We start from the raw sequence: 23,618 nt of genomic DNA on the forward strand, positions 1-23,618 counted from the left end.
AATCTACTACCATCGAGCATGTTTTGCGTCGTTGTAATACAAAGTTTTGGAAAACTAAAGGTTCTAGAGTATCTGAACTGGTTATTCCCTGGGGCGAAAGCAATACATGAGCAAATCGCATTCATTCACTTGGCTGTGCAGAGTTATTATGCTTGATAGCCCTTGTTGATTGGTCATTTAACGAACGAGAGGACTACCCATGATGCAATTGTTATTCCTTTTCCTCAAAGGTGATTGCAAATGACCAAGGCATCCAAATGAATTCCTCAGATTGATCACTGTGGAAGTATACCGGATGAAAGATCTTCTTCGATATGCAAGCTATTCCTAGATAGGTATAGAAGACCCACAACTGTCCTTCCAAACCAATCAGAGGCCCAGAACAGAGCCCCATCTTGTACTCGCCGCCGTGGAGCAAAATTCTCGAAGACTTTTTCAACAAGACGGCCTGCTGGCCCAATGGCAAGGCGCTTGACTACGAATCAAAAGATTGCAGGTTCGACCCCTGCGTAGGTCATGTTGTTGTGTATCGTCACCACGACGATCAATTTTTGCTAGATCCGGTACCAGCATGGCGGGGCAGGCTTATTTGATGCATTGAGTATGGACATCATGTGCATATCGGGTTGGGATGAGACAAGGGATGACGGAAAGGCAGGAGTTCCACGGGATACATGTTGATTTGAGAATCCAGATTGAATTGAGATAGAAAAAAAAAGCAAGAAAGGCAATGCATGGTATGATATGTTGGCAAGAAATGTAATTCAATAAATCATCACCTCATCAGAAGGTTGACAGCCCAAGGGACACTCAGTCCACGTAAATCTCCATAGTGCTGTCCAACTCCCAAGAACACGATAGGAATACCAGTGGCGTGGACCATGCTAACTAGTGTTCCAACCATATCACCAACAGTGTCACACTTGCTGATAATAAATCCATCCAGGTTTCGACCGGTGCCAAAGGCTTGGTTGAAGTTGCGGGCTTGCATGACACTGTCAGTACCCACCAAGGCCTCGCCAACCATGAAGATCTTATCGGGCTGAGCGAACTTGGCAAACTTCTCGAGCGAAGACATGAGTCGCTGATCGTTGTGGCGGCGGCCAGCGGTATCGATCAGAACGACATCAAACTTGTTGGCAGCACCATATGCCACTGCATCCTTGGCAACGTTGGCGGCATCCTTGCCATAGCCTTTTTCATATAGCTCGACCTCGCCGACGTTCTCGCGCGCGCTGAGCTCCTTCAAGTTGCGGGCGTGGACACGCAGTTGTTCAACAGCGCCAGAACGGAAGGTATCGCAGGCGGCAATGAGAACGCGATAGTTATTCTGCAGTAGGAAGAAGCAGATCTTACTGAGATTTGTGGACTTTCCAACACCGTTGACACCAACAATCGACATGACGTAGGGACGCGGAGCTTGCTGCTTGGTGGTTGGTGCAGTCACGGCGTTGATCTCGCGGAGTAAGTCCAGAGAAGAGGTAGGGGTCAGGATTTTGCGCAAAGACGCCTCCATAGCAATGCGAAGCGCAGCATCAACGCTCTGGAAATTGGCGGTCTTCTTTCCAACAAGCTCGCGCTCAACACCCTCGCAAAGACGAACAGCCGCCTCACGAGCAACGTTCTTCTCCAGCAGGTGGTTCTCCATTGCCTTCAGTGGCTTCTGGAGGTCGGCCTCTGTCAAGACCTTACCGCCAACAATGTTGCGGAAGAAGCCACCAATTGCGTTGAAACCAGAGCCCACCACGCCGGAAGTCGCAGCTCCCTTGCTCTTCTCAGCGTCGGCATTGTCGAGGATGTTCTGGACCTCGTCACCCAAATCCCTCAAGACGAATTGACCCTTGCCAGTCCTGTGACCCATGTCTTCCTGGGAGACAGCTTCAACAACAGGGGCAGCAGCGTTCGTCTCGTCTGCCGGGGCAGAATAATCCAAAATCTCCCCGTCATCCTCATCAGCAAACCCATCCGCATCCCATCTGCGCATTTTCTTCGCCGAGCTCTTAGGTGTGGATTTTCCCTTGCGAGAATGCTCATCACCGGACGAGGCATTAGCACTTGCATTGGCTGCCTTGCGTGCACGGCGAGAGACTCGACCAGCGGGGCCAGTCTTTCCAGTGAGGAGGTGACCCGTGGGAGTTGAAGTTCTAGAAATATCAGGGGTTGTTGGCGGGGTGGCCTCATCAGAGGTCGTCGCCGCTGGCACAGCTTGATGCTGTGCTTTAGGATTGTCAGCCCACAATACCCGCGAGTCCGATATGAGTCAGGTTCAACACATACCCTTGATGAGGCCAGGCACCGGCGGTGGCGGCGGACCTCCATTGTCTGATGAGACAAACGGGTCTTTCTTCTCCCCAGTCTCTGCAGCGTAGACCTCTGCGATGCTGCCAGTATTGTCCTCCAGCTCCCGCACTTGCTGCTCAAAGTATGCGTCGAATTTATAGGCGGTGATTCTGGCGCGGTTTCCCTTCAGCTGGTCTTTGTAGACATCGATGAAGATCGTCGAGATATTTTCGAGGAGCTTGTCAATCCATCCGAGGTGTAGCAGCGATTGGTAGACGGCCTATAGTAATCGAAGTAAGTTTGGCGATTCGAGTAAGACCGAGGACGGTCTCGACGCATGCGATATGCGACATGCAACAAAACTTACCACAAAGATCAAATTGAACTCCTTGACCCTCTTCCATTTCAGGGTATACTTCTCCTTCTTGTAGACCGGCAAAGCCCCGTTCACCGAAGCGCTTTGCGGCACGACCTTCTCCTCGATAAAGACGTCGTTGATCAGGCTGTTAATAACGTGTGCGCCCACTGGTGCGTATGACTTTGACCACAGCACCACACCAGAGGTGGTCAGGATTTCAAAAGCTTCCAACATCCTGGTATAAATTCGCAAGAGGTACTCAGGAAGTAAGGGAAAGGGGAAATCCTGGGGATTAAAAGAGGTGGGGGGCGTAGGACCAAGGCCGACCTGGTGGGAAAGTTCGCGCGGTGGCGGATCGGGCAAAGGCGAATCTTCGAGCTCGGAGGGCAGAGCGGATCTTCAGCCACGTATAAACACCTCCCTCTACTTTGCCAACTACAACCATCTCCGCGCCTTCCACCATCCCCCCACTCTCTTTGCCGCTCCTCGACGCAAGCACGAACTACTCAGTCCCATTCAGTGCTTTCTCTCCTTCTCTCCCCTGTTGATTCAGGACCATCATGTATCGGGGCTCCTTCGCACCACCGCCTGCGCAGTCGCCGCCTCTGCATCACCCTGTCCCGCAACATGTGTCGACTGTCCCGATGATGCGCTCACCACCCCCTCCTTCCTCCCAACAGACACCGAATACCGGATATGGCGGTGGAGGTAACCCCTACCAGCCGTCTCCTGCGCAGGGAGGCAGTGGCTCCTATGCCCCCGGATTCGGTGGGTTCATGAACGACCCTACGGCGCAGATGGGTTTCCAGGTTGGACAAACTGCGATGAAGGCTGGTCAGGAATACATGGAGCAAAACGTATGTATCGTTGTGGTGGGTAGATCAATCGACCAACCTTGGCTAACGTGGAGCTCTAGTTCAACCGCTACGTCTCTATTCCCGCACTCAAGCACTACTTCAATGTCTCCAACTCGTATGTCTTGAGGAAACTCGCCCTCGTCCTTTTCCCATGGCGACACAAGCCTTGGTCCCGCCAACAGGCCAGAATGGCCGGCAATCCCACGGGGCCCAACGGTCAGATCGTCCAGCAGCAATATTCCTCCATGTTCCTGCCCCCGCGGGACGACCTCAACTCGCCTGACATGTACATTCCCGTCATGGCTCTCGTCACATACATCCTGCTGTCAGTATTGCTGGCTGGATTCCGAGGCAACTTCCATCCAGAGCTTTTGGGATCGATCACTACCACGGCCATTGCAGTGATCATCTTCGAGATCCTATGCTTGAAGATGGCCATGTATATTCTGAGCATCAACAACGACTCCCAGCTCCTGGATCTGGTCGCTTATTCTGGATACAAGTTTGTGGGCATCATTGCCACCCTGGTTGCGTCTGAGATCCTGACACCCGGACGCGGAACCGGTGGCTGGGTTGGTTGGACCGTCTTCGTGTACACCTTCTCGGCCAATGCCTTCTTCTTGGTGAGTTGAGGTCCACCCCTCCACATATTACAATCCTCTCGGTTACTAACGAGGAACTACAGCTCCGCTCATTGAAGTACGTCTTGCTGCCTGATTCGACTGACTCGACTATGCGCAACGGTGCTATGCACACCGTGGCTCGTTCCCAGCGCAACCGTCGCACCCAGTTCCTTTTCGTGTACGCATATCTGATCCAGTTCGTCTTCATGTGGGTGCTGAGCCGGGAGGGCCCGTCTACGCTGGCTGCGAGCGCCAGCTCATGATCCAATTTTCAGGGAATGTGGAACCACCAGTTTGCATGAGGGGGGTTATAGAACGGATCGACGGAGACATAGGATAGCATGTACGGACCAAGGGGTAACCCATCGTCGGATTCGCTTCAGGGCCTTAGTTTCTGGAATACCAGGGCTCTGACAGTCACGATATAGCACGATATAGCACGACTTATTGTAATCAAAAACTATTTACAACTCAAGAGACAACATAGTATGTACGGGTATGAACGAGATCTACAAGTAGGGTACGAAGGAATGAAAATAAGTGAAATAGTCATAAAGCGTTGCATTGATCTAACTGGAAAACAATCACAGGCTGACGACAGGAAACTGGAGATTTCTATCAAAAGTTAGAAACAGGTCCCAACAGATGATTCAAGCAAGATATGCATTGTGTTTGTGGTCCTCAGAGATCTTGGTGATAAAGGTAATATCATGGCCGAAGCTCAATTACTATCTAGGCGTGATAAGATTTTTAATCATCGGACCGGGGGGAGTAGGATGGGATGGTGCAAGATATGGCACGGAGGCAAGAAGAGTTGGTATACGAACCTCTTGAGTAGGCAAGGCCAGGCATCATGGCCATGCCGCCCAGGCTCGAATCGAGCTTCGGCTCCCGATTTGCATTGAGTCTAGTCAATCTTCAAGCAGTCAGCAATGAGGTCCGCTTGAGGTCATGAAAACATAATAAGGTTGTATCACAAGAGTATCAGAATATGTAAGAAATTGAATATCATCCAACAGTGCTGTATCGAGAGCTCCGGCGAGAGCCTCACAGACACCAGGTCAATCGCAAATTACGGCATCATTTAAGGCAGAAGACAACAAGCAAAAGCAGAAAACGTACCATAAGAGCACCCTGTATCAAAGGGAGAGGTCAGTGTCGTAGGTGTATAATTAGTTAGAAGCGAAGAGGATCATCAGAGAGAATGTCAATCCAGCAAGAGAGCACCATTTTGCTCCTGCAGAGACATGACAATAACAAAGTTCATTGCAAGAAAAAAAAAAAACGAAAGAAAAGCTTCCCGACGGAACAACCTTGCGCCGAGGATGATCCGGGTGCTGACATAAGCCAACCCTAGACCCGCCGCGAGTGGCCCGCTAAGCGAGAATTGTGTGGGCACATCCGAAATTCGCAGAGTCAACTTGGACAATCCGACTCTTTCGACAACAACCCTCCGACACATCCCAACCCGGTCGACCGTGAGTGCCGCTGCTGCAACAATCCAACTGAACAAGAAGAGAACAAGCGCTGAGACTTTTTTTTGTATCCTCCAGAAATTCGCGATGGCCGATATCGACGTTAAGCTCGCTTCCTGGAAGCTGGTCGAGGTTGGCCGCCTCGTCCTGATCCGCCGCGGCCCCTTCGCTGGCAAACTCGCCGCCATCGTCGAGATTGTTGACCACCGCCGTGTACGTTGAAAGAATACCAAAATTCCAACCTATCGTTCGATTCGCACCCCAACCCTCCCGAGATCAGAGATATCCGACATACATGGAGATCCCGAAGGAGTCCCCCCCCATGCGAATGAACGAGCGACAGCACTCGTGTGTGGAAGATGTGTATTGACTTGTCATTTTTGCTACAGGTCCTGGTCGACGGTCCCTCCGGTGAGGAGCAGAAGATCGTGCCCCGTCACGTTCTGCCCCTCGCTCACGCCACTCTCACTCACTTCGTTATCCCCCAACTTCCCCGTGCTGCCGGTACCGGCCCCGTCAAGAAGCTGTGGGCTAAGAACGAGATCGATGGCAAGTGGGCCAAGTCTGGCTTCGCCCAGAAGACCGACCGCACTGAGCGCCGGAAGAACCTGACCGACTTCGAGCGCTTCAAGGTTCTGCGCCTCCGCAAGCAGGTACGTTGAGAGCGCCCTGGATTCGGGAATGGGAGGGGATTTGGACTTGCGCGGATTCGTGCGACATGCAACGAACCATCGCAACTCTCGTCACTCCTGATTCTCCAGACTCCCAACTCTCTTTGATATTCGGTCTAGATCATATTCTAACTGTCTCCCCCTTAGGCCCGCTACGAGGTCCAGAAGTCCTACGCCAAGGTCAAGGCTGCCGCTGCCAAGTCATAAATGATTACGAGGGTTTGGTGCATAGGATGAAGGAGGTGTCCTGGGACGGGTTTCCACTAGCTGGCCATTTTCCACCAGCAAAATCGCTGTATGCATTAATCGATCTACAGCAAAAATGATTCAACTACCTTGATATCCCGGCAAGGGCTTGTGTCATAGTTCTGCTCTGCGTCTAGGCCCAACCGGTCCTGCTCTTTTTGATAGATCTGGGAAACTCTTCTTTCCGTAAAGGAAAGAGAGGAAAATGAATTTATGTAAAAGTGGCCAGAGACGAGATGATTCCATTTGTAACGAGAGAAAGAGAAATTGTATTTCTACAGTAACCATGAAATATCCATTTTATGATACTATGATATAACTCAAGTATATCTCCCGTAATGTATGACTTGGCCCCCTTCCAGGTTCCAGGACGGTGAGGGCACAGTGTGGGAGTCCGGGGCAAGTAACCGCCTCGCTAACGATTTTCGGCCGACGGGCTGCCGCACAGCTACGTGAACCTTCAACCTCACGAACCAACAAAATCCACCCCACTTCCACCACAGCTTCATCTCTGTGCTTCAGGTGCGTTGAACAGCTCGATCCCCCGTCAAAATGAAATCCTTACCTCGAAACCCTTCATTCCCCGAGCTTTGTGCGGTTCCTGGGGGGTTCACTGGTCGACCTCTGCCCGCTCAGCGCCGACCCTCCCACTATCCCATCCCACCTCTGCCGACCCTCTCTCCTCTCGAATTGCGCAACCTTCACCTTTCCTGACGCTGAACTGACCTATTTACTTTTATCATTGCGCCGCTTGATAGACCACCTTATACATTCACAATGGCCGACCCCCGCGTTGAAGAGCTCCCCGATGAGGAGGTCCCCAAGAACGTCGAGAGCGACTCTGAGTCCGAGGCTGGTGAGGAGCCCGTCATCCCCGGCGGTGCTGCTGTTACCATCCACTCTCGCAACGAGAAGAAGGCTCGCAAGGCCATTGCCAAGCTTGGCCTGAAGCACGTCCCTGGCATCACCCGTGTCACCCTCCGCCGCCCCAAGAACGTATGAAGATGCCCGTCCACCAACCTGCCTACCACGGCTAGTCGCAACTGTCGAGGTGCTGCTAGCTACCCACTAGCAACATCACAAACCAATGCGGCAACTCTACTTGTTTTGCAGACAAGCTGATTCGGTTTCTTTTCGGTTCTATAGATCCTCTTCGTCGTCAACCAGCCTGAAGTCTACCGCTCCCCCTCCAGCAACACCTGGATGTATGTCGCTTTTTCTGCACCAATTTGCTGCCAACTCGAAATCTGGTTGCTGACTTTTCCCATCTAGCATTTTCGGTGAGGCCAAGATCGAGGACCTGAACGCCCAGGCCCAGGCTTCCGCCGCCCAGCAGCTTGCTGCCGCCGAGGCTGCTGGTGAGCACGCCGGTCACGACCACGACCACGACCACGATCACGACCACGGCAAGGGCAAGGCCCCCGAGACCGAGGCCAAGAAGGAAGAGGAGGAGGATGATGGTGAGGAGGTTGACGAGGCTGGTCTCGAGGCTAAGGACATCGAGTTGGTCATGGCTCAGGCCAGCGTTTCCCGCAAGAAGGCCGTCAAGGCGCTGCGGGAGAACGACAATGATATTGTGAACTCGATCATGGCACTCAGCATATAATGACCCCAATTGTGCGGTCAATGCGGTACTCTTGAGTGGCTTGGGTTTCTAACCCGATGGGTTCAATCCATCGTGGATTGCGTTTTAGTGTACACAATGTAACCCAAAAAGAATTGAACTCACAACTTGATATGTTCACTTATGATATGATTGTAAACACCTGGTATTCTAAAATTCGTAAAATCCAAGCAGAACCTTTTATTCATACTCTGCTTTGAACTATTTGCAGTTCTTTTGCGGTCTTGTATATTGTTCTCTGGTCTCACTCCCAGCTGATGCTCGGATGCCGGGTCGTCACGTGCCACCCGCCATCCAAACCTTTCCGAGTCAAACTCGCCTGTCCGGCACCTCCCTGCACATCGAAACCTCCCCCCTCTTCTCTCCACCTCCACCACTTATCCCTCCTCCCGGCACAATGGCAGCTGTAGGTCTCACCGAACCCATTCCCATGCGCAACATGGCCCGACTCCCGGCATTGAATCCGCACGAGCAAAACGGCTAACCAAAAACCTCTCCTTACTCGGAACAGCGCAGCGCCGCACTCAAGATCGACTGGGCCAAGGTTTCGACCTCCCTCGGCCTCCGCGGCCAGACCGCTGCCTCTCTGCAGGCTTTCAAGAAGCGCAACGATGATGCCCGCCGCAAGGTCCAGGCCCTGTCCGAGCAGCCCCAGACCATCGACTTCGCCCACTACCGCGGTATCCTCAAGAACCAGGCCGTCATCGACGAGATCGAGAACCACTTCAAGACCTTCAAGCCCGCTTCCTACGATGTCAGCCGCCAGCTGAAGGCCATCGACGCTTTCGAGGCCCAGGCCGTCCAGAACGCCGAGCAGACCAAGGGCAAGATCGATGCCGAGCTTGTCAACCTGCAGAAGACTCTGGAGAACATCGAGACTGCCCGTCCCTTCGAGGACCTCACCGTGGTACGTATCTGTGTGGACTGTCAATGCTATTGGACCGGTCGCTTATTACATTTCTTTCCTGTCTTTAGGACGAGGTTGCCTCTGCCCAGCCCGAGATCGACGAGAAGACCGCTTCCCTCGTTTCCAAGGGCAAGTGGATGCCACCCGGCTACAAGGTACGTTATTGCACTCTATTGACCCCGGATGGCGCATTGCCAATGCTCATACCTTCTTTTCTTCGTACAGGAGCGCTTCGGCAATCTCTCTGCCGTTTAAACGGTGGGAAAATATCCCTCCAATTCCCTTTATTATCCCCCGTGTCAGTACACCGCAAGATGTATTTTTTCAATGTCAAGCATATGGCGCTCTCGCCAGGGTACGGTTAGAAACCTCCCATCGTTGGTGTGGTGGGGCGGATGGGATGTGTATAGAAACAAATTCAAATCCAGATGGTTTCTGCGTTTTCCTTTGTCCATTGATATCTTCACATATATGTCTTTGCGGTTCAAGTATTCTTGTGCTGGATTGGGTAGCTTGGATTCTTGATCATAGACTTTAACGTAGCTTCCATTTTATTCAAAGTACGGTATGAAGTGGACATTGGATGGCCGAAAGGTGGAGGTACCTGGTACCTGACCTGGATATATATCGGGGCCAGCCACATTTCAATTTCCCCTAGGTACCTAACACAAATGACAAGTTAAATAGGTAATTAGGTAGAACCTGAGCTACGTTAGACGGGGATAAAAATTCCACTGAGAGTTTCTCAGCCGACGAGTACCTTGATATCGCGTAAATATTCAAAGTTCTCTATCAGAACGCCCCTCCCACCGTAGCATAAGACCCGCAACTTGACGATTCTAAGCAATGCCACCATATAGCTGATCCCAGCTCTAATGACATAGCTATTGTGGCAAAGAATGCATCGTCTCTATTATCCAGCCATACAGCTGCCCTCCATGCAGAATGTCCCAATGTAATCCCCAGCTGACCGACGATGTCATAGCGTGAGCCAAACAGGCCACGCCAAGACCATGTCATTTCGCATCTATTCAGGCCCACCACTTCTCCCCCCCCCCTCCTCTCCTCCCCCTCCTCCCCCTCTCTCAAGCGATGCCTCGAGCGTCGAATTCTTCTATACCCTTCATATGCGCGACCGAATCGCTCCAATAGCCCCGTCATGAACTCCGTGCTTGCTGGATACCGTGGACAAATATGCCACTGAGATGAATCTTGTCATCTGCCTCCCTGCCCCTATTACGAGATACTCGTTGCAGAGCCGCGCGATTGCGGGGAATCCTCGCCAGACCGCGATTAGCACCAGCTAAGACAAGCTCAGAGCTATTCAAGTCAATTCAATCCAAGACAAAAAAAACATCCTGCCTCGCTCTCGAATTCGCAAATGAGTCTTTCCGACACGTTGGCCGTCCACACGTGCACCTCACGCTTGGAGTCCCTGCCCAACGAAATTATACAATTAATCTTCCTCCACAGCCTGGAGATCAATCTCCCCCGGGCATCGCCACGTCTTGCCCGTGCACTGTCCAACCCCGTGCTATACACATGGCTTATCCGGCTAGTGTTCAGTAGCACGAATCCCGGCTCGCGAGAGGGATTCTTCACACCGGACTTTCTCCCACCGCCGCTGGATTTCTGGGCGCTGGAGTGGGAGCAGAGGCAGCAGTTGCAGAGCACGATTCTAGCCTGTCGGTGGTGTACATTACCGCTGATGAGGCGGTGTCAGCGGGAATACGTGGACCATGCTATCCGGCGCAAGTGTGCGGACTTGGTCTTTTCAGAGGAAGACCGAGTCCTGCTGGACTCATTGGATCAGCGCTTCGATGATCTAGAAGGCTGTGATAAGGCCGTGGATGGATGGCGCGGGAAAGGAGACCTCGTTCTTTCTGCACGGTTACCGGATGGAGAGCGGTCTTCACCATCTCGCAGTTCCGACCGTAAGGTGTCTATATGGTTTCATTTTGGTGCTGTGCAGATCCGTGAATCGAATGAAGTTTATTATGAAAATGATCTCTTTCGATTACCGTGTTCAGTGTTGATTGCACCCGGCCGAATACCGGACAAAGTGCTCCAGGAACCGTGGTCGGACGCGCAATTCGAGTTTCTGCAGCTGCTCTCTTCGGATTTCTATCTGGACGAGGATGAATATTCTGCAGAGAGAACTGTGGAAATCACTACGCGGTTGATTCGGAAGAGGAGGATTGAGCCGTTTCGCCGCTTATTGCGGTTGTCGTTTCGTGCCGCGAATTGTCGGGTCCTTGCGAGTTGGCCCTTGCGGCCTTCGCATTATCATTTGATTCGGCGTTATTGTGGTGGACCTGGAGATCCGTTTGCCAATTTTATTTTGAGTGAGCGGTGGGATGTGATTCCTGCGTCTGCGAAGGAGGATTTGCTGAGGCTGATTGACCCGGCACAAGCTATGACTCAGAGCGACATTCTAGCATTGAGTCGCGCCAGCTAGCGAGGAGCTGGCATACATGTAACTCTACGTTTGTTGATCATACTTCTACACCTGTACAGCCCATACCCGACACTACAAATGTACATAACAGGGATGAATGAAAAGAGAGTTTTCTAAACATCCAAGTAATCCTCATATTAACGCGCCTGGGTATGTAGCAGAGACATAAAACAAAAGGTAAAAAAGCCATCAAGGCCACCAGGGAAAATCACAACCCGAAGAAATCATGGCACCGTCACAGTCAAGTAACCGCAGGACAGAGTCGAACCAAATCCTTATCCCCGATGTGACATGGTATGGCCGCCCAGCCGCGCTGATGAGGCATTGTAGCCCCATCAGACTGCTGATCTAGTCCGACGACGCCGGCGCCCCGAGCAACCTTGGCAAGTGAGGCAGGAGATGATCACATCGAAGACGGTGATGATGCCGTCAAGGATGGCACGAAGGATGGAGCCGATGGCATTGACGATGCCCATCAGGCAACGGCCGATAGCATGGAAGATGCCGGTGATCTACAAGACAGAGCATGTTAGCATCAAAGCTGTCAAGCAGTCATGAGCCATGCCACAAGGGGAGTTAAAGTGGTGTCACATACGCAGGAGACGACAGCACCCATTTTGGCAAGGATATCACGTCGAAGAGTGTTTTGTGGAGAGTAGGTTTAAGGCTTGGGTTTGGTTGGAATGGCCGGTCCAGAGCTGGAAGAGGCAGTAGCGTGGATGGAAGTGTCGCTGAAGGGACGCATGGTTGATGCAGGGGAGGGCCTTTTAAAGAAAGAAAGAAATGTCTTGAGGGGAAATGAGATCAGGCGGCGACGGTGGACGGTCCTGATCAGAACTTGATTGCCAAGGTAGGGGGGAACCACAAACAGCCAGACGATGCTTCTTTCTTGGTCTGCCGGATACGTAACGAGATGGCTGAAAGAGGTGAATGATAGACGTTGGAGCCGTGAAATAGCAGGGCTCAGCAGGCTTTTCTTCCTTTTGTTTTTTTGGGAGGAATGTCCTAGGGTGGAGATGCTAATAGGGCTGAGATAGCACTGACGTAGTGGAAGTGGAAATGGGAAGTATAGAGCAGGCAGGGATTTGACAGCCACGTTCTGCAATTTCAATCTTGGTGTGGAATGGAGATGGAAGGACAGAGAACGAGAGCTACGGCAACGGAGTACAAACTACGGAGTCATCCATCGACGGGATCGGGATTGGGTTGGTGGCTGCAACTGTATGCCGTCATCACGACGCTCTAGCTGGACCGATTCCTTGATTTCTAGTCAATCCCTGCCGCAGGTTCTGGTCGCAGGTGTGGCTGTTTGAGACCTTCTCGTTGGTTCAAGCGCTGCATTCAAGGTTGGCATTAACCTTGTTATCATCCATGGATGAGTCTCATGTTTCCTGTCCTTTTACTTCTCCCTCACGAACCTCTCCGAAAGAAGGACTCCGAACGAGGGAAGCTGGTTCTGTAAAAGTCACTGACGTCACTTGATATCAGGTGATCGAATGCACTAGTCCCAATTCGGTAGCTATAAAGTGGAGTAACTTCTGCCATATCACGTGACAACCACCCGCCCTGGCCAGTCCAGCTCGTGGCAAACGGCCTGGTCTCCCACCAACCAGCAGACTCGGAGTCGATCGCGAAAAACAAAAGCTTTTTCGGAGATTCAAATCTTCGGAGATCAAACAAGATCATCGGCAATGAAGGACTCGCTACTGACACGCCTGTGATGGAGGATGTACAGAGGACTGTGATGTGCTTTATATGCCATACATGCCATGGGTTCGCGCAAGGGCAGTGATGGCCCGGTGACGCGGGAGAAAAAAGATCGCGTTCTGCCCAGCGGACGTGTCTCCAGACCCAACGCCAACGCCAAGATCGCGAAATCTGCACGTTCCCCATCCAAGCCCAAGCGGCCCCCTGGACGCCCTTTCAAGATGCCGGCCCGAAGTTCCTCCTCCCAGCTTTCGTCCCGATCGACAAGCGCTGTCCCGTCCCCGGCGACTGCGAGTCTTACATCGACTCCCGCCCCGCGTCCCTTGTCTATGCTTGAGGCTCTACCAGTGGAGGTCATTGAGCAGATCTTTCTCTACTCGCTGAATCTCAATCTGCCCCGCGCATCACCTGTTCTCGCGGCCGCGATTTCGAGAGAACAAATCTACAGGATCCTGATCATTCTCGCCTTTTGGGATGATCCTCCAACGAACCCCCGCAGCGCGGCAATCAATCGCATTCTCCGGCCACTGGACTATGTGTCCCTCACACTGGACCAACGAGGCCGGCTACAGGAAGCGGTCTTCCGCTGCCGGTGGTGCACGATGGAGCGCCTGCGCGAGCAGATCCCGACCATCATAATCCTCACCATCCACCAGCAATGGATCAATCTGGGCATCACCATGAAACCAGATCAGCAGGCTGCACTGGATAAGTTTATGAACCGCCAAGACGACACGATCCGTATCTTCCACGGCGAGGGACCGCCACTCAAAGTCGCCCCCCACTTGTGCCAGCATCCCGAGATGCAGCGCCTCTCGCGCATCCCCGGCCCGCACAAGTATCAGCTCCACGTCAAGCCCATGGTAATGGTGGAGGTGCGCTCGGAGACGATGAAATCCATCGTCGCCTGGCCGGCTCTTGCGATCCTGAAATTCCCCGACCACCTCCTCCGCGGCGGCAAGACGGGCTTCACTCCAGACGACGTGATGTACCTGGAGATGCTGCGCATGTGCTCAAACAACTTTGCGCAGAACGACACCCCGCTCCTCCCCTCGACCATCTCGACCGTGGATCGTACCGTGCTACACGAGGGCGTCGGCAACGCTATCCGCACGCAAAATTACAACGCGCTCATCTCCCTCCTCAAAATCGACGAATACATCTTCCGCTTCCACATGTCCAGACAAGGTCGACCCGTCTGCTACACAATCCCGTCAGATCATTTCTTGACCGTGACCCGAGTCGGCCGCGATAAGCCCCATCTCAACGCAGCCTTCTTCGAAGCTCTCATCCGCGCCAGCGCAGAATCAATCCCCAGCAATGCGCCAGAGATTCTGCAGTGGACGCTTGAAAATGTGCGACTCTCACAGCGCAACCCAAATACATACAATGAGATCAACGGTAAACTGGCGCACTGGTTGTCAAACTTTGTGCTGCGGTTGCCTGAACAGTTGGATTATATCCAGGAATTTCCGCAGGGTCAATTGTTTAATTGTGGCCAGCTCGATCCGCTGGATATGGAGGCTTGTCGGTTTATTGAGGAAGTTCTCGAGCCGTGGCGTGGGCCGCCGACGAACTGGATGCCTGAATCGCTGTTTCGGATTGATGATTGGTGGGTGAAGAAGAGTGATTTATCGGAGAATTGAAAGTGAAATGCTTTCTGATTTGCATGCCCGAGGTTTCATCGCCATCGTGATGTGATGGGGCCTTGTCTGGCGATCTGAGTAGTGATATGATTTGCGAAGCGACCATTTTGATACCCTTGGCCAGTTGACAATGTCAATGGCTTGATGGACGGGACTGGACTGTCCGTCCTGTATTGTGTACATTGTACCATAAATCGACAAGCTATTTCCCTTGTTGAATCTGTGAATAAACTATTATATTTGTTGTATATATGTGTGGGAGAACTACCGTACAATCCTAATAGAACCAGCCTTGACTCCATCCAAGCAAGCCAACTCCTGCAGTCGTACATATATTAGCCCCCAGCACTGCCCAAGTGTCCATCCCAACTCTCACATATTCCCCAACAACCGCCAAATACCCGCAACACGCCCACCAAGCGTGATCTGATACCCCGTCTCAACAACCCCCTTACACATCTCCCACGCAGAAACCCCATCCCTAGCCCCATCAAGCCCCTCCCGCTTCTGAATCGGATAATCCACTCTCGGCGGAATCGCCGTCCCCAGAACCTTCGGAAACTTATCCACACAAACAGCCTTGAGATTACACAACCCACGCAGACCCTCCTCACCCGCGAAACGGCCATATCCGGACCCCTTCACACCGCCGAAGGGCAACTGCACGGCGTAGTACGCGGCAAAGTCGTTGACGGCGACCATGCCAGCGTGGATGCCGCGGACGCAGGTTTGCACGTCGGCAGCGTTGTGGCCGAAGACACTGGAGCCGAGGGCGTAGAGGGTTGAGTTTGCGACGGCGACTGCGTCGGTGGGGGATGAGGCGGGCATGAGGAGGAATACTGGGGCGAAGAGTTCTTCTTGCGCGATGCGCATGTCCCGGGTTACGTCGACGAGGAGCGTTGGCGCGAAGTAGTGGCCATGTGGGTGGCGGGGGTGTGTGTAGCGCTTGCCACCGGCTAGGAGGCGGGCGCCTTGGCCGACGGCTTCGGCGATGAGGCCTTCGAGTTTGTCGAAGGAGGCTGGGGAGATCATGGCGCCCATGTCTGGGGTTGTGATTTTATCGGTGGGGGTGTCGAGGAGGATAGAGCCGAGGCGAAGGGCGCGGATGCGTGGGGTGACGAGCTCGATGAGTTTATTGTAGGTACCTGGAAGAGCAATGACGCGCTCGACGCCGATGCAGTTCTGGCCGGCGGATTGGAAGACGCCGCGCATGAGGATTGAGGCGATGGCCGGGAGGTTGCGGATTGTGCGGGCGTCGTCGAGGATTACGGCGGGGTCCTTGCCGCCGAGTTCGACGCAGACTGGGGTGAGGGTTTTGGCGGCGGAGGCGCAGACTTTGTGTGCCACGGGGCGAGAGCCGATGAAGGTGATGTGGGCGATGTCCGGGTGCGAGGTTAGCTTGTCCGCGACGGCGGGGAGGCAGATGGCGGTTTGGACGAGGTCGCGTGAGTGGCCGCAACTGGATAGTGCGCCGCGCACGATGTCCAGGAAGAATGTCGTGGACCAGGCTGTTTGCTCGGAGGGCTTGATGACGATGCCGTTGCCAGAGAAGAGCGCGCTAATGACCGGTCCGATGAAGTTGTGGAAGGGATAGTTCCATGATACGGCTGCAGACACGACGCCGAGCGGTTCGTAGGTGACCATGTTCTTCTTGTACATCATCAGGAAATTCGTTGGCCGGCGCGAGGGTAGCAGCGCCTTCTCGCCATGATCAATAGTCCACTTGAGCTTTTCAACGCTGACGAGGATCTCGCCGAAGGACCCGTCCACTTTGGTCTTTCCGGAGTCGAGGCAGCATGCAGTCACGATGTCCTCTTGGTGATCAAGGACGTATCTAGCAGGAGGGGATCAGTCAGCCTCGTGTTCAATAGAATGCAATAGGTGCATCGAGAAGAGTCGTACTTTAACAGAGTGCGCAGAACCTTTCTGCGCTCAGCAAAACTCGTCTTTGCCCATTCCCGCTGCGCAGCTTTTGCAGCCTGCACGGCAACGTTGACATCCTCCACCGTCGCCGGCTTGATACCATTGCCCAAGACACGTCCATCAGCGGGGCAGTAGCTCATAATCAGCTTATCATTCCAGACCTATATCAAAGTACCAACCATCTGCATTAGCCCAATCTCTCAAATTACAATCCCGACAGCAGCGAAGCTCCCCCTGTATGAATAACTTACCCCCCGAACCTGATCCTCCAGCACGCGCTTCTCCACACCAGTAACCTCATCCCACTTCCTCCCACCCGCGCTATTGCGCACTTCCGCCGGCAATGGCACATTGAAGGACACGGCAGCCTCCTTCAGACACAGCATGTATAGGTACCCCCGCGTAGACAGCGGCGAGGGAAACCAGCGCGACACCAGCCCATTGCGCGTGTTCGGCGGTAAGGCAGGAGCCGCGGGTCTCGATGAAGTCGAGTAGGGGCGGCGGGAGGTAAGAGAGTAGTTGATCCATGCTGGAGGAGTTGGATTGGTGGGAATGGGCGATGCCCCTGGAGCTGTGGTGTTCAGGGAGGAAGAAAGCTCCGCGGGCTGATCTTTTTTGTTGATAGGGCAGCCCGATAAGGTCACGCGGGTTGGGTGGTGGTCTGATAAAAGAATTGCAGAGTTCTCGGGCTCGTTGTATAGGCTATTTTATTGGAAAGAAAGGTAATAATCAAATGGAAGTTCAGCTATTTTAATGTTGAGTAGCTAATCATGTCTTGTGTCTTTCAAAATATAGCAAATGATATCCTCCTCCCCTGAGCCAGTGGTGGTAATGCGTCGTTTATGGCATATTGCTCATGACCAGACCCGAGATCAACGCCCATCCAATTCATAAAAAGCAGAAAACATAAAGTCGTGTAAGCCATAATTTCGTATGCAGATGTAGCAGAGGATCGAAGCCTTGAAACAATTCCTCCCCTCTGTTCCGATTCATGATCGCTTCAACCGTGGGGACGATCGAATTCCAGCGCGAGGAGCAGACTTCTCCTTTGCTGGCTTCTGGGCGCTCGAATTCCGAGTGGCAGGCTTCTTCTTGGGTTTTCTGGATTTCGCCCTCGAAGAGGCAGCTCGAGAAGGCTTTTTGCCAGGGCGACCTGGCTTCTTTTTCTGGGGAGCCTTCGCAACTGGGTCAAGATGCTTGCGCTTCAATGGATTCGGTTGCGCTGCATCCTGAGTTGAATCAACGAGAGACTGGCTCGCTTCCGGTTGGTCCACACTTGCAGCAGATGGACCTTGCAGAGCATTTATTTGCTTGTCTGCAGACTTCTTCGTTGCACGAGTTGCGTTTGCCTTCTTCTTGGTAGTCTTAGCTTTGGCACTAGCACGCTTGCCTTTGGTACCTTTCTTGACAACCGTCGTCTTCCGGCTGGGAGTCTGCTTCGCTGGTCCAGCTTGCACATGCTGATGAGCTGGACCTACCTTCTTCCTTCCTGTCCGCTTGACCAGTTCTTCAATGATGCACCCTTTGTCCCAGTCTGCACTTGTGGGACTGGTGATCGCACGGCAGCGTGGACACTCTTTGCCATGCTTGATGAATAACTGATGGAGCGAATACTTCAGCTCATCTGGGATCTTCACATCTAGATGACTGAAGGCCGCGATCTCATTTGCTTTATCAGGTATCCAGCCAAGCCATTTGCAGATGCGGAAGATGTGGGTATCCACTGCAAAGCAAGGGCGCTGCAGACAGAAGAGAAGCACGCAGGCTGCCGTCTTGGGTCCGATACCGGGGTATCTGATCAGAGCCTTCATGGCGTTGGGTGTTCCGTACTTGTGGATGTATTGCAGGTTGAGGAAATGATCATTGGCACTGGCAATGTCATACTCCTTGACCTCCTCAGCTTGTTTGGCTGCATCAGAAGACATGCTTGGCCCTTCGTTGTTAGCAGCAGATACAACTTCGGCGGTGTGGCGATTCTTTCGCTCTTGATTTTCCTCGTAGACTTGATCCAGAAGGGCTTTCAGGTTCTTGCTTTTGATGTCTGCCAAGCCACCACTTTCAATCGCCTCGAAGACATCACGCAATGGTGCCTGTCGAACAGCATCCCAGTTCACACTTCCTTTGCCAATCCCCTCTGTTAGGGTCCCAAACCGCTGCACAAGTCCGTTAAAGGCTCTGGCGGAATTGCTGCCAGTTGTGGCACCACTGAGAAGAGTGCGGATCAGAGCATCTAGTACTGATGGAACCTCACCGCAGCCAGTGACGGTAAGAGAAGGGTCAGGAATAGTCTTGGGTGCAATGACTTCTCCATGGGCCTGTGTGAGCAAGTCGTTGACGACATAGCACGCCTCAGGAGAGGGGGCTTTGAAATCAGGGAATGGACTTTGGCCAGGAGTCAAGCCGTAGTTGAATTTCTTGGCTTTCTTTGTCCCCGTCTCAGCTTCCTGGGTTGCTGGAGTTGTTGAGATGGCCGCATCAACCGAGAGTTTGTCATTGACAGCTGGGTCGGCAATAGCCCTCTCACCAAGGGGCTGAGACTGGCTCTCTTTGGGAAGACCAGTGGAAGGTGCTGTAGAGCTTGCAGCCCCAGTAAAGGCAGGCACAATTCCAAGGTTATGGGGAAGTTTGATGAAAGCCGGAGTGTCCTGCACAGCAATGGTAGGCTGTGGAGCTGTACCCGTCTCGCTCTGAGCTTCGGGGACCGTAGCAGGATGTGCATCAGTATCGTCTAGAAGCCTTTCTCCCAGAAGCCCATTCTTCCTTTCGAGGGTATCGGTCAAGACAGAAGGCTCCGCTGGCACTATAGAAGTCTCATGGGCATCGTTCTCCTTCGGAATAGATGCTTCCTTTTCCAGACTGGCAAGTGAGATGCCAGAATCCCCCTCCTCAGGCGATGAAATTGCCGAAGGGCCACCGAGAGCCTGAAAGTCATCATCCACACACGGAGATGTTGATCCAGGCTCGGTCGATTTCAGTTTCAGATCAGGTGTCTCTGGTTGTTGGCATTTCACAGTGATCGTGAGCCTCGATGAAGCCTCGCTTGGGGACTCATTTTGAGCGACCGACGAGGTAGAAGATCCCTTCTTTTCGATGGCTTCCACTTTTTCATTCTTAGCGGATGAGTCAGTTTCAGGGCTCTTCTTGGACTTTGGAACCACTCTCTTGCGCTTCTGTGGCACGGTTTGAGTGATTGACCCCGCAGGCAAGCTATCCCGAGCCCGGGATCGGGTTAATGGCCGTGCCATTGAGACTTGAGGAGCCAAAGAATTGGTGTGTAACCCTTGAAGTTTCAAATCTGATAATTTGAAGGTCGAAGAAAGGTCGGGTCGATGTTGAAGCTGGGTGGTCCAATTTGGGATGATCGCTAGATCGTGATCGGGAATGTAGCTGCCACGAATGACGTCAACTGCCTTGTTTTCTTGAATCGTTCCAGAAGGGGCTGAAATCGATGATTCGACCAGACTCGAAAGTTGAGATATAGAAAGAGGTAGATTTGAGAGTAATGGCTTGATGGAGATTTTGGGATGGTTGTTGGGAGGTGAAGTTTGGTGGGCTCTGACTGGCCGGTTGGGGACTATATCGTTGGCCTCATGTGACCCCCCATGTCGGGGAGGCTTTACTTTGAGTCGAACCATCTTGATTGTGGGTAATTTGACGGCGTGAATATGACGGGAAAATCCGAATCTGATCTTTTGATCAGGATGAAAGCCAAATGGTCGTGGAGAGATGAGATCGTTGAGATGATAGAAATGAGGTGGTTATATACGTTGAAGGTAGCTTGGATGACTGGGTAATACAGAGAAAGCAAGTTTTAATTCAAATGGTATCTGACCTCAATTCGTATCCAGCTAAGGGTTCATAGCTATCGAGATCTCGAGGAATATGCGTTTTCATCACTTGTTACGTCACATGAGAAGATATCGTCCGCCCGTCTAATAGTATGCCATCATACAAACTCCTAGACTCCGGATGCAAAATCAAACAAATGAAAAAAAAATAAATGGTGGCTTTGAGAATCATGGACAGAGAAAGGAAGAGGGGTTGATGAGGATCAAGGGTGATCGGCGATGTTGTGGATGCTGATGTCCATGCGATCATCGACCTTAGGGTTGGGAGCGTCCTCGCAATCGGGCTTCGAGACGGGCTCAGGGGAGTCGGCGGGGATGATCTTTCCGTTGGTGTCCATAATGACACCGTTGGCAGCCATTTTGAAGTCGGTTAGGTTGGCAGTGCCATGAGCAACGGCTTCCTTTGCCTTGTCCAGGGCCTTGATCTTGCGACCCTCGCCACGGACCTGCTCAAGGTGTTCGAAGTAGCCGGGGCGCACGGGGGTCACGTAGCTGCCGCAGAACACACCGACCTCAAAGTTGGTGGGCTCAGACTGGCCATTCTCACGCGCGATCTCGGCACAGGACTCCTTAAGATTCTCCAAGGTCTGGAAAATGACGCTCTCAGCACCGATGTGGCGGGCGATATCATCAGTGTCCCGGTTGTGGGCAACCAGTTCGTGAGGCGAGGCAAGGTCGATACCGTAGATATGGGCGTGTGTGATCTCGGGAGCACAGCTGGCCAGGTAAACCTTCTTGGCGCCGGCCTCACGGGCCATGTTGACAATCTCGCGACTCGTGGTGCCACGCACGATACTGTCATCAACAAGCAGGACGTTGCGGTCCTTGAACTCCTGCTTCATAGCGTTCAGCTTGCGGCGAACACCCTTTTGCCGGGTCTTCTGCTCCGGCATGATGAAAGTGCGGAAGACGTAGCGGTTCTTCACGAAACCCTGGCAGTAGGGCTTGTCCAGATATTGAGCAACGTGTGTGGCAGAGGTAGTAGAGGTCTCCGGAATAGGAATGACCACATCAATGTCCTTGACGACCTCGGGGCCCAAGACATCGAGAATACGGGCACCAAGTTTGTCACCCATCCGCTGGCGACTGCGGTAGACACTGATACCGTCCATGACAGAGTCGGGACGGGCAAAGTAGACATACTCGAAGATGTCGGGAGCATAGTCCTTCTTGGGGGCGACCTGACGGAAGACAGGCTCACCACCCTTCTCAATGATGACAGCCTCACCAGGCTGGATGTCACGGTGGTTTGTGAAGCCGAGCTGATCCAAGGCGACGGACTCGGAGGCCATCATGTAATCGGTGCCCTTGCCATCCAGGGAAGGACGGGAACCCAGGACCAATGGGCGAATACCGTAGGTATCACGGAAACCCAGAATACCGAAGCCTGAGAGTGAAAGCATGTCAGTCACGATGTCATGTGCATTCCGGGATGCATTCTTCAAGGCAACTTACCAGCCAGCATGGCAGTGCATGCCCAACCACCTTCGCAGCGCTCGTACATACGGCTCAAGGAGGAGAAGAGATCCTCCTTGTTGACACGAGCCTTCTTCGTCTCGCTCAGCTCATCCGCAAAGATGTTCAGCATCAGCTCACTGTCGCTGTCGGTGTTGATGTGACGGTGGGCCTCGAGGTCCAGGTAACGCTTCAATTCGGGAGCATTGATGAGGTTACCGTTGTGGGCCAAGCAGATACCGTAGGGGCTGTTCACGTAGAAGGGCTGGGCTTCCGCATTGGCGCTGCTACCAGCAGTCGGGTAGCGAAGGTGACCGATACCCATGGATCCAGGCAGGTTGGCAACCTTTGCACCGTCATGGAAGACCTTAGCTGCCATGCCGTTGGCCTTCAATTGGTACATCCGACCTCCGGATGCACAGGTCGCGATACCAGCTGCATCCTGACCACGATCTGTTTTCACACAGCACCGATTAGCTCGTGTTCTATTCCTTCCATGTGTTTATGACACCAGCTAGGTTCACCACTCACGTTGAAGCAGGTAGAGGGCCTCGTGGAGGTCCACGGCGGCAGCGCCGGAGGGGTTGGCCAAGATCAGGGCGATAATTCCACACATCTTGACGCGAGGTTAGGTTCCTAAAACACGATGGCAGGTAGCCTGGTCAGCATGAGCCACAGAATTGCAAGCAAGCAGAATGACAGTGAATGGCGGGGTGAGTGTCTCAAGTCAGTATTGGAGGTTCTCCGCAACCATGGCTAGGAAGTCTAACATCTATAAATAATTCCATAGATCATCATAGAGACATTGGGCAAGGGCAACGACGCGTGCAGGACAACTTACCAGAACCAGGACGCAAGGGAGTTAACGGGGAGCAATGCTCATCAGTACCCCGAGGAACACGGAGGAGAAGGGGAAGAAAATCTCCATAGTGGCATTTCCTTCCGCTGTGGTTCTTCCCCACTGAGATTTTTTTTTTCGTGCCGACTCCGGGCTGACAAAGATTCATGTCACGTGCTGGAGGGGTCAAGGCGGTAAGAAGAGCGGTGAAGGAGTAAAGACAGTAAAGGTCGAGGTTGGCGAAGGCGGTGAATTTGGGGGAGGTAAACATCAAGAGATCTGGAGATAGAGATAGTCAACGGGGAAGGGAGGGTGACTTATATAAGAAAATTCATGTTAATCATTGACGGATTCCACAGTGGTCATTTTGACACATCGTAAGGTTTGACTGAGTAAATCATCAACTTGTGGAGGCTACAGATATCCCCGTTACTCATGCAATATACAACGAAAAAGCGAAGGGTAGCATCTCTCAAGATGTGCAGTATGAGGTTGTACATTAAAGATCAATGGGCACAGGTGCATCTGAGGCTCTATTTCACCATGCCAGATTCTTTGTAATTTATAAAAGTTAAATATATTAGCTATGATCAGGGCTAGCTCCTTCATCACCATCTGTCCTATGCATGAACATCGACGAGATCATCGATGATAGCGGTATTTACTTTTTAGACTTTCAAATTCTTCTTTATTACGTCTTAA

General features: G+C 52.6%; 12 protein-coding genes across 12 annotated transcripts; 7 read left to right on the top strand and 5 right to left on the bottom strand.

Moving 5' to 3' along the window:
* Positions 1–18: 18 nt before the first annotated feature.
* N7458_009973 (uncharacterized protein) lies at positions 19–593 on the top strand (the record flags this gene model as incomplete). The annotated part of the gene is made up of 2 exons (XM_056913355.1): positions 19–142; positions 382–593. 2 exons carry the CDS (start codon positions 19–21, stop codon positions 591–593), a joined length of 336 nt encoding a protein of 111 aa, XP_056762204.1.
* Positions 594–775: 182 nt separating this feature from the next.
* On the bottom strand, positions 776–2,872 carry N7458_009974 (signal recognition particle receptor subunit alpha; the record flags this gene model as incomplete). Its single annotated transcript, XM_056913356.1, has 3 exons — positions 776–2,217; positions 2,278–2,560; positions 2,648–2,872. The coding sequence occupies 3 exons, from the start codon at positions 2,870–2,872 to the stop codon at positions 776–778; spliced, it is 1,950 nt and encodes a 649-aa protein (XP_056762205.1).
* A 326-nt stretch (positions 2,873–3,198) lies between these two features.
* On the top strand, positions 3,199–4,381 carry N7458_009975 (protein transporter YIF1; the record flags this gene model as incomplete). The annotated part of the gene is made up of 3 exons (XM_056913357.1): positions 3,199–3,495; positions 3,555–4,118; positions 4,181–4,381. The coding sequence occupies 3 exons, from the start codon at positions 3,199–3,201 to the stop codon at positions 4,379–4,381; spliced, it is 1,062 nt and encodes a 353-aa protein (XP_056762206.1).
* A 984-nt stretch (positions 4,382–5,365) lies between these two features.
* On the top strand, positions 5,366–6,471 carry N7458_009976 (60S ribosomal eL14 domain-containing protein; the record flags this gene model as incomplete). The annotated part of the gene is made up of 5 exons (XM_056913358.1): positions 5,366–5,379; positions 5,476–5,596; positions 5,672–5,806; positions 5,983–6,246; positions 6,412–6,471. The coding sequence occupies 5 exons, from the start codon at positions 5,366–5,368 to the stop codon at positions 6,469–6,471; spliced, it is 594 nt and encodes a 197-aa protein (XP_056762207.1).
* An 816-nt stretch (positions 6,472–7,287) lies between these two features.
* N7458_009977 (nascent polypeptide-associated complex subunit alpha) lies at positions 7,288–8,116 on the top strand (the record flags this gene model as incomplete). The annotated part of the gene is made up of 3 exons (XM_056913359.1): positions 7,288–7,506; positions 7,657–7,715; positions 7,783–8,116. 3 exons carry the CDS (start codon positions 7,288–7,290, stop codon positions 8,114–8,116), a joined length of 612 nt encoding a protein of 203 aa, XP_056762208.1.
* A 415-nt stretch (positions 8,117–8,531) lies between these two features.
* Positions 8,532–9,296, top strand: N7458_009978 (F1F0 ATP synthase subunit d; the record flags this gene model as incomplete). Its single annotated transcript, XM_056913360.1, has 4 exons — positions 8,532–8,540; positions 8,646–9,041; positions 9,110–9,196; positions 9,267–9,296. 4 exons carry the CDS (start codon positions 8,532–8,534, stop codon positions 9,294–9,296), a joined length of 522 nt encoding a protein of 173 aa, XP_056762209.1.
* Positions 9,297–10,422: 1,126 nt separating this feature from the next.
* Positions 10,423–11,499, top strand: N7458_009979 (uncharacterized protein; the record flags this gene model as incomplete). Its single annotated transcript, XM_056913361.1, has 1 exon — positions 10,423–11,499. One exon carries the CDS (start codon positions 10,423–10,425, stop codon positions 11,497–11,499), a length of 1,077 nt encoding a protein of 358 aa, XP_056762210.1.
* A 335-nt stretch (positions 11,500–11,834) lies between these two features.
* Positions 11,835–12,115, bottom strand: N7458_009980 (uncharacterized protein; the record flags this gene model as incomplete). Its single annotated transcript, XM_056913362.1, has 2 exons — positions 11,835–12,011; positions 12,095–12,115. The coding sequence occupies 2 exons, from the start codon at positions 12,113–12,115 to the stop codon at positions 11,835–11,837; spliced, it is 198 nt and encodes a 65-aa protein (XP_056762211.1).
* A 1,153-nt stretch (positions 12,116–13,268) lies between these two features.
* N7458_009981 (uncharacterized protein) lies at positions 13,269–14,852 on the top strand (the record flags this gene model as incomplete). The annotated part of the gene is made up of 1 exon (XM_056913363.1): positions 13,269–14,852. The coding sequence occupies one exon, from the start codon at positions 13,269–13,271 to the stop codon at positions 14,850–14,852; it is 1,584 nt and encodes a 527-aa protein (XP_056762212.1).
* Positions 14,853–15,224: 372 nt separating this feature from the next.
* On the bottom strand, positions 15,225–17,161 carry N7458_009982 (aldehyde dehydrogenase family protein; the record flags this gene model as incomplete). Its single annotated transcript, XM_056913364.1, has 3 exons — positions 15,225–16,686; positions 16,755–16,936; positions 17,027–17,161. The coding sequence occupies 3 exons, from the start codon at positions 17,159–17,161 to the stop codon at positions 15,225–15,227; spliced, it is 1,779 nt and encodes a 592-aa protein (XP_056762213.1).
* Positions 17,162–17,764: 603 nt separating this feature from the next.
* N7458_009983 (endonuclease III domain-containing protein) lies at positions 17,765–20,020 on the bottom strand (the record flags this gene model as incomplete). The annotated part of the gene is made up of 1 exon (XM_056913365.1): positions 17,765–20,020. The coding sequence occupies one exon, from the start codon at positions 20,018–20,020 to the stop codon at positions 17,765–17,767; it is 2,256 nt and encodes a 751-aa protein (XP_056762214.1).
* An 806-nt stretch (positions 20,021–20,826) lies between these two features.
* Positions 20,827–22,694, bottom strand: N7458_009984 (amidophosphoribosyltransferase; the record flags this gene model as incomplete). The annotated part of the gene is made up of 3 exons (XM_056913366.1): positions 20,827–22,010; positions 22,079–22,531; positions 22,610–22,694. The coding sequence occupies 3 exons, from the start codon at positions 22,692–22,694 to the stop codon at positions 20,827–20,829; spliced, it is 1,722 nt and encodes a 573-aa protein (XP_056762215.1).
* Between the last annotated feature and the right edge of the window lie 924 nt (positions 22,695–23,618).

Source organism: Penicillium daleae (assembly GCF_028827525.1).
Source record: "Penicillium daleae strain IBT 16125 chromosome Unknown utg000008l_segment0_segment0, whole genome shotgun sequence".
Classification (NCBI taxonomy): Eukaryota; Fungi; Ascomycota; class Eurotiomycetes; order Eurotiales; family Aspergillaceae; genus Penicillium; species Penicillium daleae.